At 39.3% G+C, this 13,084-nt stretch overlaps 1 protein-coding gene and 1 long non-coding RNA gene across 6 annotated transcripts; one reads left to right on the forward strand and one right to left on the reverse strand.

The window, feature by feature from the left end:
- The first annotated feature begins 339 nt into the window (after nucleotides 1–339).
- LOC135609668 (uncharacterized) lies at nucleotides 340–9,577 on the forward strand. 4 transcript variants are annotated; one of them, XR_010485835.1, is made up of 7 exons: nucleotides 340–483; nucleotides 1,316–1,456; nucleotides 3,600–3,708; nucleotides 5,582–6,338; nucleotides 6,768–6,864; nucleotides 8,750–8,966; nucleotides 9,042–9,577. It is a non-coding gene; the product is annotated as an uncharacterized LOC135609668 (long non-coding RNA). The 4 variants fall into 4 exon arrangements; XR_010485837.1 differs by lacking the exon at nucleotides 1,316–1,456 and having other exon boundaries at nucleotides 345–483; nucleotides 9,042–9,185; nucleotides 9,276–9,577; XR_010485834.1 differs by having other exon boundaries at nucleotides 347–483; nucleotides 1,319–1,456.
- LOC135609667 (myosin-12-like) lies at nucleotides 356–10,515 on the reverse strand. 2 transcript variants are annotated; one of them, XM_065103158.1, is made up of 40 exons: nucleotides 10,352–10,515; nucleotides 10,144–10,272; nucleotides 9,291–9,434; nucleotides 9,046–9,191; nucleotides 8,807–8,963; nucleotides 8,627–8,685; nucleotides 8,372–8,531; nucleotides 8,061–8,210; nucleotides 7,844–7,980; nucleotides 7,608–7,754; nucleotides 7,281–7,382; nucleotides 7,122–7,179; nucleotides 6,940–7,041; nucleotides 6,804–6,841; nucleotides 6,444–6,570; nucleotides 6,177–6,347; nucleotides 5,964–6,095; nucleotides 5,753–5,859; nucleotides 5,591–5,651; nucleotides 5,302–5,479; nucleotides 5,020–5,225; nucleotides 4,807–4,926; nucleotides 4,591–4,689; nucleotides 4,292–4,507; nucleotides 3,970–4,109; nucleotides 3,761–3,862; nucleotides 3,541–3,655; nucleotides 3,421–3,468; nucleotides 3,258–3,323; nucleotides 2,743–2,913; nucleotides 2,491–2,646; nucleotides 1,983–2,189; nucleotides 1,750–1,896; nucleotides 1,583–1,653; nucleotides 1,355–1,454; nucleotides 1,176–1,232; nucleotides 1,040–1,096; nucleotides 882–962; nucleotides 629–711; nucleotides 356–488 (listed from the first exon to the last, which is right to left on the reverse strand). In XM_065103158.1, the coding sequence occupies exons 1-40, from the start codon at nucleotides 10,352–10,354 to the stop codon at nucleotides 356–358; spliced, it is 4,683 nt and encodes a 1,560-aa protein (XP_064959230.1). In that variant the 5' UTR covers nucleotides 10,355–10,515. The 2 variants fall into 2 exon arrangements, with proteins under 2 accessions (XP_064959230.1, XP_064959229.1); XM_065103157.1 differs by having other exon boundaries at nucleotides 5,591–5,660.
- Between the last annotated feature and the right edge of the window lie 2,569 nt (nucleotides 10,516–13,084).

Consider the following 13,084-nt stretch of genomic DNA (forward strand, 5'->3'; position numbering starts at 1 on the left):
TTCTTATTTGGATAAAAAAATTCTTTTCAGTGCTCTCTCTCTCTCTCTCTCTCTCTCTCTCTCTCTCTCTCTCTCTCTCTCTCTCTCTCTCTATTTAGCATAATTTGTAGTTTTTAAAGTGAAACTTCAACAAATCCATCTCCCCACAACACATCTTTAAAAAAAAGGGAAAAAAGAATATGTGAAGGTTTTCCAAAACAAGAAAATATTAAAATAAAAATATCCAAAATGAAAAGAAAAAGGGACACATTTTTTAACACTCAAAAAGAATTGCTTGCACCACATAACTGCGCATTCTGCATTCCTTTTCTTCTTTTGCTGGAAAAAATAAAAGAAGAAAGAAAAGGTAAATTCCTCAACCTTGGTGCTGCTGCAACAGGAAGAGGAACTCAGGGTTCTCCCGGAGAAGCGGCGGCGGCGGCTCCTCCAAGTCGGTGAGGCTGATGTCGAGCCCTGATCGCGATATGTCGTCCAGAGAGAATGGTATGCTGCCATCGTAGTTGTAACTTTCGTTTCAATTTTAGATACAAGTTGAATCAATCGATGTCTAGTCCATGATACCACCATCTAAAGGCTGTCTTTTTCTCTTTCTATTGTGTTGAACATAAAGGGATTATGCTGCTCTTACCTCGAGTCATCATCCAACAAGAAGGAATTGTTTGGCATGGTGATGGAGTCGTCGGTCATCATAGTTCTCATGTTGGCAATGACCTGAAATCAAAAGATTAAATAGGTTGATTATATAGGAAAAATATTATGTTTGCCTGCGAGCTTGAGTTGGTCGAAGAGGTATCAACAGGTTTAATTTTTTTTTCGTTTGTTTTCGAAGGGTGCAAGAGGAGATATTTATAATGAGAAGGAAGTGGGATGATTATACTCACATCCTGAGATACACCATGTGTACCATACTTGTCATCCCAAAACATAGTTCCAATCCGATAGATTTGAGGAACACTCAATACCTGGAACGAACGCAATTGATCTTATTATATTGTGAAAACCAATAGTTTTTGTCCCCAGGATTTTGCTTCCGACTTACCGGGCAGATCTCATTCGTGATCTCCACCAAGGATTTGTTGGGTTTCTGGTGCAAAACCTGCATAAAACAGTGTGTTTTGGTTACCTGTCTGGTATTTACTATCGGTAGTTGACAATGGTTATGATATCACACTTACCAAGAATCCGACTGCCTGTCTTATATGTTGGAGCTCATCCCATGAGGTCCCAGCAAACTGCAAGTAGATAGTTGCTATTAGCACTGTATTAGAATTCCCATCTACCACTGTTTATTTGTTCTTTTGTGCATTTGTGGCAGCAGCAGTGACTCTGCTTGATGCTTGTCATACTGACTGACCTGGTCTGTTGTTTTGGAGCACCATTGTTCCAACTCCTGCAAGCCAGCCTTGACAAATTCTGCATTGCTAAATGAACAGCATTCTCGGCGGAGCAGCAAGCTGTACGTCAGTTACATTATGTTCATATGAGATGCAAATCTTGATCTATTTTTGTCAAACCACAGTACTCAAACCTGTTCATCTAGCCACCGTAAATAATGCATAATAGAGAAGATGGGGAATGGTACCTATTAAATAATTGTACATTGATGAATGCAAACACTTGGCTGAAAGTCTTCCTTATTATCATAGAAGGCACCTGTGACAATTATGTTGAAAATATTATGAAATAGTGCATATCTTATAGTTTTAACCCCTTGATGAAGTGTTTAAAAAAGGTGAAAGGCCAGCTTACATAGTTTTCACAGAATGTATTCAATAAACAATCCATACTTTTGACAATGCTTTGCCAGTGAATGCTTGATGCTTGCTTTGCTACAATACCGGAAAGAATGCTCTTAGATGATCCTCGAATTGATCTAGCTCTGGCAGACCTTGGCGCCTGCAGATAAGGATTTTTACAACTTCATTTAACAGCAGACACTAGATGATACTGATCACTATTATGCACCTGCTCCTGGGGCAAACCTGTATGCACAAAGTTAAGAATGGACTGATCTCTTTTTTCAGACTGTCTCGTATCATTCCATAAATTTTCTCAACATAGGCTGTTAGTTGTTGCTTAAAAAGTATCGCTGGATACTTAGCTTCCATCCTGGATTGGTCTTCAGACTTGCCTACCATTCCACTGTAGCCACTCGAAATGCCCATTCCAGATGAAGATGAACGGGTGCTCTGAAATTATATTTTGACCAACAATATAAACATTGAAAATGGTAAGGAATCACATAAAAACTACTGATGTTTTATCAGATATCTTTTGAGAATAGGTCTATCTTCAGTCAATTTAAAAGAAAAATGGAAATATGATATTTCCAAATCTACCAATTCCTTATTTGGGCAGGCTTAAGATTAAGTGCTGGTAGTGTTAGATAATAACACCAATTGTGACTGAATAGCCAAAGAGTCAATTGCACACTATGTTCATTACTGTGGTTCTCAGAAACATATCTAACTTCTGTATCAATTTTCTTACCCATGCCAATCTACTGAACAATGTGACTGCTGTTGCTCGACTGCGGTGTGATCCTGTATTTGATGCATTGCTTGCTTTAAGAGTCCTTTGTAAAAGAAATAGAAGGGTAGATGTTGTTGAAAGCCAATATGCAAGTTCACCAACATTCTCCTGGTTCTGTGCATAGAAAAAAAATAGTCACATAAAAGAGTTCCTTGTCTGTAAGGAGAAGAAATTTTGTGGGAGTTCCAAATGATTAAGTCAGATCACAACCTCAATGGACGACCTGATTGTTTGAATGATCCGATCGAAAATGTTTGTCTTCTCTGCTTCAAATGAGTGCCATTGAAGCAATGATTGGTAGACAATACATGCTGCTGCAGGTCTCTTCTTGTCAAACCTCTTATATTCCATGAGACATTTGACAAGTGCATCATGATTTTCCTGTAAGTATAAAGCAGTAAATCATGTAATCAGAGAATGGAAAAAGAGTAATATCTGAGAAAGCATGGTTCCTTTTAGATATGGCTGAAATGAAATTATTAAGGATTTAGGCACTCCATATGTCCTATGGTACCTCTCAACTACTGGAACAAAACACACAGTGTAGTACAATAAGGACCACACAGAATTGTTCTTGCGCGAAGCACGTGCCCTTGTTTTGTATAGGGCCATAACACATCGTTCGTATCTATGCCTCCTATATGCTTCCTTTAAGTAAATTACTGTTACATCTACAAGTTTAACTGTCATCGCTGTCATGCTAAATTTAGATTTCTATTACATACTTGTCGTCGATCAGTTAGAGACTTCTGTTTGCTTAAATCTGGTGCAAGGGGTGTGGCTTCTGGTTCCTGCAAGTTGAAGTATGTCATTTGGTGAAATTTCTGCTTTAGATTCCAGTTTATTACCTTTATAATCATGAAATACTTCAGTAGATATCTGACAAACCTTTTTGCTTAAATTAGGTTCTCCATCTGTATGTCCATTCTCAAGGTTCTGCATCATTAAATCATTACTTACAATTTGAACCAATTACTAAAATTTTGCATAGAATGCTGATTAGTATACCTTGATTGGCTGTGGTTTAATTAGTTCAGAAGTGACTGATGGTTGATAAACTACCACAGGCTGATCACGGAGCAACCGATTCTCTGACTCCAATGTGCTGATCTTGTTTTCAAGGCTGGAGGATAATTGCAATACATAAGTCAAGCTCATTAGGAATACATTTTAGAGGTAAAACTTCAGTGCCTAAGCTAAGGCATGTGTTTTCCCATTTCAGATGTACCTTTTAATTTGTTCTGAGAAGTCTTCATTTGTTGAAGCAATTAAAGCTTGCTGCCTTAGAACCTTGTTTTCAGATTCTAGGCCAGACAAATTTGTTTCAAGTCTGCATGATCATGTAGCTAATTAGTCACATCCTGCAAACTGCATTTTGATTTTGGTGCATTTCTGTTGATCCAAACAGCAGGACGAGAAGATACTCTCATGTTTTACCTCTCTATCATCTCTTGCAGTTGATTTAGTTTTGAGTTGGACTCCTCTGTGTCTTTTAGTAGTTCTTCCACCTGTTGTTGGACCTCAGTATATCTTCCCTCGAATTCCTCAGCCTTAGTCTTGAATATACTTAATTCATCCTGTAAAAGATCAAACAATTTATTGCTAACAAGAGAACATGTTCTGTGCTACTTGTCAGAATGTGACATGCTTCAACTCAGATGACCTAAAGCATTGCTTTGTTTCATTCCTTCAAGTTCATTCAGGTATATCTAGATTAGGTTATTTGAGTAGCAATACGGAAACTTGATGTGTTATTTACCTCTAGTTCTTTATTGCGACTTGTCAACAAGTCTAGCTTGGTGTTGTCTGTTACCGGAACCTCTTTAATGACTGGTGGTGCTTGTTCAATTGCTACTCTAGCAACCTCTTTTTCTCTGATGATTGCTTCATGGGCTTCATCAAGCTTCTCCTGCATTTCTTGTAATGCAGTTTGTAACTTTGCAATCTCTTGCTGTTTGGCTTCTTCTAGGTCAATCTATATAATAAGGTAGAAATATCCTTCATTCTATTATTATATGAGTATGCTGCAGATAATGTCTACTTAAGATGATTGCATACCCTCGTATGTTTTTCAACTTCTAATCTCCAAGTGAGTTCTTCGACTTTCTTTTCTAGCTTGTCCTTGGCCTCTTTGAGTGCTCCCGTCTCTCTTGCAGCCTATATACATATGTTGTCATTATATGTGCTTCCATTTTCAAAAAGTCTAAGCATCACAACTTAACAATTAAAGTTGTCATGAGATAACTACATATTAAATATCTAAGGGCAGCATACCATTCTTAACTTTCGAAGTTCCTTTCTCCCAATACGTCCTCTCCAGAGGCACTGAAGTATCAAAGTTGCCTTCTTTTGCTGTTTGTAGGCAGAAAGAGCTTTATATAGACGCCATTGCGTCTGCAGGTCATAGGTTTATTAGACTTCTCGTCAGTTCACGCATTACTTTTCACAAAATATTCAGCATTTCCCGCCCTGTAGTTAATTACTTACTTGTATGATAATAGCAGCCCTGGTTCTCCTTTTATGTCTGTAGTCATTACAAGCAGCCATAGCTCGAAGTCCTGTTTGTATGACTATTGCAGATGACCTTAGGTTTGTATAAGATTTTCTAGCCGCATAAGAACGCGCATATTTCTGTATGCGGATTGAGGCATGTTCTCTCCTCATGCTTTCATATAGCTTTCGTGCAAGACGTGCTGCAGTAAATAAAAATACATCAAGTTATCTATTAAACTAATTTGCTATACTACAAAGGCAGTCATAGCAACAAACCTCTCCACATCTTTTGCATTTGAATTGAGGCTTTGCGAAGTATGAGGAATTCTCTTCGAGCAAGATATGTACGTATTAGCCTCTGGATAAGTCTTGCAGCATTAGCCAAGACTTCCATTCGTCTGGCATCTAACTCAGCCATCTGACCAGCTCTGAGGAACACCTTTGTCTTTCCAATCTAACATCAAGATATGCAACTTGTGTTTGGAATATATAACTCATAGTTCTTAAGATATTTTCTACCTATGCAATAAATTTTCTTGGTTTCTTGTTTATTTAGTGAATGCACCTGATAGCCTTGCAAGCCCATCCTGTCACATATAGCTGCACATGCTGTTTTTTCGTCGGAGCTGCATGATCTAGTATGAAATCAGTATATTCAGTCACAACATCCATGGTTTCATGCACTTAAGAGAAGCTGAGTTCAATTTCTTATGGAGAAGTTTTGTACCCATCTATAAGATCTGGTTCAAGAATTCCAAAACGATCAACGAATTCATCAAATGTCCTCTTTGTTGGATAGCCGGCACAGCTGATCCTGATTGCCTCTAACACACCCTAGATTTGGAGCAGAGAAGTGGTGAGACATGTTACGGGTGCATTTCAATCCACATAGTTTCCTATAAATTACTATAAAATTCCAGTGCAAATGTGCTACTGACCCCACATCTCAATTGGTTGAGTACATTGACGTTTTCAAAGATGCCTGGTTTTAAGACTGAGTTGGGCTTCACACATCTGATGTAATGTGGCTCTGTTGTGCTCAAAGTTTCCATTAGTGATTGAAGTTGTTGCTGCAAAATTCACCTACAGAACTATCAGAAATTTGAAAGACACTTGGACAGATGAATTTCAAATCTATATCACCTGCACACCTTGAAACGAGTACCTATTGAGGAGAACTTGGACTGTTTTGAAGTTTCCTCAGCTAATGGCAGAAAGAGATTTGCCACAAAGGGACACTTTGAAGCATTTAATAGAGCTTGATGTTCTGCAACGACATAGTCTTTGTTCTTGTCAAGGAATTGATCAGCTTGGTAAGTAACCTGTTAGTAACCAACTTGTTCTTTTAGTTCCATACACAGCACAAGTGATCTTTAGAGTTACTTATCTCATGATTATCATCTTTTTCTTTTCCTTACATCTCCAGCATAATGGTTGATGGTGAATGCAGTGCGAGCAAGTTTTGGCTTGCTAAAACGTTTGTGATTTTTGTATGTTTGGTACATCTTCTGAGCAAATGTTTCATGAGTCGATTTTGGAAACATGCTGCAATATAGTTTATTTGAATCAATATCCATCATATGATGTACTGAAACATTAAATTGTAACAGAAAAAGAAATATTTTTTACTGGTTGCTACACAAGAGAGTTAAACTCCTAACAATTATATTCTCATAAATTTCATCTTGATTTTTTATGTAAGAATAATATATTCATCTTATGGTGACATTTTTTGTGCACAGAGAACTCTCTGCACAAAAAGAAGGAAACAGATGTACCATGCTTCATCAAGTAGCGCAATTATTCCTCCTGGTTTCTGCATTCAAACGATAAGAATCAGTAAGCAATATTTTGTTTCTTCACTATTAGTGCAACATATTTAGTAGCTACTATAGATTTTGTGTTGATATGCACCTTTTCTATGAGATCTAGGACATCTTGGTTATCCACAAATTCTACATAACTCCAATTAATTTCTTCCCTTGTATACTCTTCTTGCTCCATCTTGAATACATGCTGTAATTTTCATAATTAGTATTAATAACGATGCTGTCTTCATTAATCAAAGCATTAGAAGAAATGCAATTTGTACATACTTGATTGAAATGCTGTTGCAATTTCTCATTTGTTAAGTTGATACATAGTTGCTCAAAACTGCCGGACAATTTGATTTCCGGGTAAGATTGATGTTAGATATAACAATCTTCATCATATAATTGATGCACTTTTGTCTGGAAAATTATTTGGTAGCTTACCTGTTAATCTTGAAGCTTTCAAAACCATATATATCAAGCACTCCAATAATGTTCTTTGCAGATTGATCCTGGCCAATTGAACTATTGATCTTGTCCACTATCCTGCAATGATATTATGGAACATGGTTTTCACCACAAATGCATTGCTGATGATTAATCAAAACCAATAAAATCTCTGACAGCCAGAAATGTAGAGTCGAACTGTCTTTAATTAATCATTGTCATAATCAAGTTTGTCTGCAAGACAACTCAAGCTAAAATAGCTGAAACTAAGCATGCAAATTCTAGAATAAATATATATGAACATTGGATCATATTCAGTCATACCAGTCAAATAACCTCGAGTATACTGTCTTTGCTAAGGCATCACGGCTTAGTGCAGCAGACTCTGGATCGAGAGGCTTTGTGATGTTGCCATCCGGTGTAACAATCACACGCTTACAAAGAGAATCCTCAAGTGATTTACCATCACACCTGAGAGAACAATCATCTTTAACACATGCAAATGAAGGGACATAAAACCATTGAGAAATATTTTTATGCACAAGATTCTTGTGTCACACATTAGCAACTCTGCAGCTGTTTCAAGATGGTGGACTGATTTCTCATCTTTCAACTTCGAGGAATCAGTTTCTTTCCCTTTGTCAAAATTTATGTTCCCCAGGTGAAGAATTGCAGCTACTACACGAAAGATAGCTTCCTGCATTTTGGGACATCTTATGCTTATTCAGATATCATAATATTGTTTGATCAATCCAAGTCCACAACTCAGATGTTAACCTGCTCTTCCTGACTGATTCCAACAACATCCATAGCATTTCTGGTCTCCAGGTACTCCCTTGCGTCATCCACATTTCCTACTTCATAACAGTTTGTTTGGTTTAGGTAATGGAATGTTCTTGGATCAGCCACCTTGAACTTTTTCACATCCTGAAAGCAGAAAACAATGGAACTAACCTTCTTAGATGATCATAGAATTACTTTCTTGGTAACTTACCGTTGAGACAAATAGAACACTACATGTAACGTTTTTGCAATTAAGATCAGCTACCCAAAGAAAAGTTGGAAAATAAGCAACAATATACAAGTACCTCTGGTGGTGCAGCACACAGCATATAAAAACAATGGTAGTTCCTTTCCGGGTCAGATACTTGACAAACTCGGGAGCGCTCAAGAAGATATGTACGGACTGCAGCTCCAGAAATCTTCCCATACTTATCAAATTGGATCTCGACAAACTTACCGAACCGACTGGAAAAAATGTTTGTTTCATCATATCAGAACTCAACCAAGTCAAATTGTTTGATTGCAATTACAGAACATTAAATGCAGAAGCCTACTATCACCTTGAGTTGTTGTTTTTTACTGTCTTGGCATTCCCAAATGCCTCAAGCACTGGATTAGACTGCATGATACAGAATTACATTCATCAAAATTGACATTGTTTTCTGTTTTTATATGCTTTTCAGGGACATAAATTATCATGATGGGTATCACATGAATGCTGAGTAGGAAGTGCATTTTACCTCCAGGACCTGTTGCTCTACTGTTCGGCCCTCCGTACATGATCTCCCACCCATGAAAGCCAAATATCTCATGAGCATCTTTGTGGTCTCTGTTTTACCAGCTCCACTCTCGCCACTAACCAAGATTGACTGGCTTCCCTGGTCATTTATGATTGCCCTGGTATAGACTCAATGACAGCTTCATATCAGTAAACTTCAAAGTAAATTATGACAATGGCACTCAAACTCCTTGCAGATACCTGTAGCAAGCATCTGCGATGGCGAAAAGATGCGGACTTAGCTCACCGAAGGCAGCTCCCTTGTACTGTTCCATCATGTGGACATCATACAGATGTGGAAGCCTCCGAAATGGATTCACAGCTATCAATATATTTCCAGTGTATGTCTGTCAAAAAAGTTAGTAAATTGTTTCGGTACCAGGTTCCTCTGTCTCTAACTAGTGAGACAATGTTGCTTTGAGGTTGATTAGGAGGAAGAAACATACATATATCTCATTCAGAGCATAGCGGGACTCGAGGTTGTGAAGCACTCCTGGTTCATGGAGGTAAGCTAACTTGGTCATATCATCCACCCCAGCTGGAGGAGCCTCTGTGTCTTTGGGGTATATGCTCGACAGACTAGCCACATCCTGTGCATAGGATCAACAACAATAGTTGTCTTTGATTAGTGTTGAATTACTGTAAGGTGGAGCAAACTATCACATTTTGGTATCAGAATTTGTACACATCAAGCAGATATGAAATGCAGAATATGATGCTATTTGTATCTGAATTGCACAACGAACATCACTGTGACAATTGTTCGGAAATGCAACTAATTCAGAAGAAACTATGTGATCTGGCAAGATCTTAAGCACCAGAGTCACCACAATATCCCCCTCTTCAAACACAATATATCATAAACTAGATGAATTCGAAGTTTGAAAAATCGTTTATCAAAGAACGCAGTTCACAAACAGTGAGACAAAATAATTTGAATCAAGGAAGTTCAAGATCAGTCGCAATTGTGAGCTTTGAACCACTACATTGTTCTGGCATCATCGAGGTATATTCTGGCATTTGTGCTCGTTAGTTTCTTCAGATTTGATATGTTACTGGAAGCTGGTTGCTGATCATTAAGAACAGCAGAGCCAGAGAAATCATTCTGCTTTATTAGATTAACTATTCCAAGTAAAACTCAAATGTTTTCTTTGAAGAATTATTAGTTCTGTCATACGAATCAAGAACGACTTGGAGAAAGAAGAACTGATGCACTAGAAGAAGATCGACGTGACATCCATCATAGACCCAAAAACCAAAGGACTTCCATCAGCCGATTATACTGAACGTCAAACATACAGTTTTCCCATCAGCGGTGGTAATGGTGGCGTCGCCGCCTTTGATCGCCGTGACCTCTCCATCGATCCAAGCGGCCTGGGGATCCTCCACCCACACGTGAGACCCGACGATGATGTTGACCGGAGTCCCCTGGCGGAAAGATCCAAGCAATCAGCCGATGCAGACTCCAAGACAATCCAAGAACAGAGTTCGATGATCCACAACTTACCATAATTCAAGCCCGATACACGTATCGATCATTCAAACACGAAACGCTAACGTCAGAGAAAGGAGAACGAGAGCGAAAGAGAGAGAGAGACTTGTGTGATATCTTTAACGAGAATGGGAAATGAGAGGAGAGACTGCAATGGTCGAGGGGGAGAGGAGGGTCGGGGTTAGGAAAGCAGGGAGGGAACGAAGGTGGTGGGGGTGGTGATGTGGTCGTAAATCAAGAAAAGTTGAGGGGAGAACGAGACAGTCGAGCGCCAACCTATCAGCTAGGCCAGGACGCAGGCTGACGTGGCGGATCGATATGGCGGCGCAGCGGCAGGAGTCGTGGCTTAGTTTTCGCGCGCTGTGGGAGGTTTTGGACTTGGATTCCCTGTTGCGTGAGTAGATTTTGTTGTCGGCGGCGGTTGGATTATCACCGCTGCTTGCTGGATTCGCAGTGAGCCACGGCCACGGAAATCCGAGATCCAAGTAGACTGGATCCCAACTAAAGCCAGCTATGAGCCGAGCCGAGCAAATCTGCCTCCAGGTAGGGAGAGGTTTCCCACATTTAAAGGATGAGGTGGCCCCACCTCTTTAGCCCCTGAGATCTTTTCTGGGGCTGTGACATGTGGTGGCCCCCGGCGAACCTTTCTGCTCTTCACATCACGGCCGTCGGATCGGACCGTCTCCCATCCCCCGCCCACGTGCTACGTAAGGCGCCGGCTCCGCGTGGCTGGCTGGCTCCCCGCCAGCTTAACCCCACCCAAAATAAAAAGAAAAATAAATAAAATAAATAGTTTGGGCCTACTCTAAAGCTGCAAGCTTTCCCCAGGAATGAATATATTCTATTGCAGTTTGGTAATTTTGAGGTCTCTAATTGGATGCTGTGTGATTGATTCTCTCGAGTTGTTTTGAGGAATTCATATCTACATTATGGAATCGGTGGACTTTTTCCCTACATATAGTTATGATATTGGATAATTCTATTTAATATGATTGGTTCAATTCCATTAATCGTACATCAATTCAATATATTAGATTCAAGCTTAAGCATGACTAGTCTTTTTTATTATGAGCAATAGCAATAGGCAATGTATAGCGAAATTAGAAACATTTCTGATGATATCACTTAGATAGTAAACAGAAACGGGAGAAGTGACCAACGCAAACTCAAGATTGCATCTATTCTGAGCTTATCAGATTGCGACCGCATACAGATCATCCTTGAGTTGGGTGCACGGCATGTGCTCAAACACTAAACAAAAGCCTAAAATAAAATTTTCATGATTATGGATGGTGTCATGTGGAAGTGCCACAAAAGTTTTCATTTATAATCTTTACCTTTCATGAAACCCTAAAAAGGAATATTTTCTCAAATTAGATGTTATGTCTCATTGGACAGCAAAATCTAGTGAATGTAGTGTTAGGACGCTTTGGCAATTAACATGAACTAGAATAATTTCCAATGATGTTTAGTCCTTGTTGTGGAACCAATGTATCACCACAATTGAGTCAGAGGAACCCCACCTAGCAAGCTAGATCTCATCAGTACTCTAAACCAAAACTGATGATCTCATGAAATCGACATAAAATCTCTATTTCCAATTTGATCAGCATATTTTCCTTTCTTTGGCCAGTCAGCTCATAGGAAAATTAGGTCAACTATCAATTTTGGACTATCACATTGAAGACTTCGAACAATGAATGTGGAGAAGGGTCGATTTTCTTGCACTCAGAAATTTTATGTAAGCAACACTTTTACTTTCCATAAAGCCAATTCATTATGTAAGCAACACTAACTGGAAATCCTCTGAGCACATTAAAGAATTCCCTGCCAATAGCAACTGGTGAAAAGATTGCTAAAGTGAAATGATGGTTGCCTCCCATCCAGAAACAGGGCATTAGAATCCTTACCTTGTTGTCTTAGATTGTAATGCACTGCCAACAAAGACTCATTGTTGCTTTTGGATTAGAGTTGTGAAAAGCATTACCTTTTCATAAAGGGGTCAGAAAAGCAGTGCTTGACCTGCTCTTACATGGCAAAAGGAGCATGTTCTCCTAATCCAACCATTTATTCTCTAGCATCCAGTGTTTATATATATACACATGCTTACTGATACATGAGGGAGAGCAGGAAGAATGAAACATGTAAGCAGAAGGTAAAATTTCTCTTTTCTTCCCCCCAGAAATGAGGTAATAAACAAAGGAGTTAGCAGGAGCTCCCCCAGAACAGGTTCAGGTATTGCCCAAGGCAAGCAGGGTGGTCATTGAAAGAAGTAATGGGGTCACGATGACATGATACGGCATGATCACAAACCAAAAGTCTGATACAAGTTAGGAATCTAGGCTGGACCCAATAGCTGCTATTTTATAAGCTGTTGAATCATTCAACCCACGGCCAATTCAGTGCTCAATCATACTCTCAGTGTTCTGCATCTATTGTCTATAGTTTCCATGTTTTGAAGCACGAACAAGATCGAAGAGAGAAGAACTAGGAATGCAAATGCAATCCCGAGGAGAGTAGCCGAGAGTAGAAATGGCAACAAAAAGGAGAGGATGGAGTGAAGAGGAAGGCTCCATCACACTACCACTAAACACAGGAAGGCCCATGTCCAACTACCACAAGCTGTGGGACAATCGGCAGGTCACCGAAACACAGTAATGCCGTCATTACCAGTGAGCCATCAGTTGGATTCGCAGCAGTGGCGCGGACGAGAGAGCGTGCACCGACATGATCCGAAGGCGAAATAGC

The sequence above is a fragment of the Musa acuminata genome, chromosome BXJ2-4 (assembly GCF_036884655.1).
Source record: "Musa acuminata AAA Group cultivar baxijiao chromosome BXJ2-4, Cavendish_Baxijiao_AAA, whole genome shotgun sequence".
Lineage (NCBI taxonomy): Eukaryota > Viridiplantae > Streptophyta > Magnoliopsida > Zingiberales > Musaceae > Musa > Musa acuminata.

Coding starts and splice junctions, on each gene's coding strand:
- LOC135609667 (XM_065103157.1), bottom strand. Junction 4,110..4,291: donor GTCGCAATAAAGAACTAGAG/GTAAATAACACA, acceptor GATCTTTTACAG/GATGAATTAAGTATATTCAA. Junction 712..881: donor CACATGGTGTATCTCAGGAT/GTGAGTATAATC, acceptor TTTTGATTTCAG/GTCATTGCCAACATGAGAAC.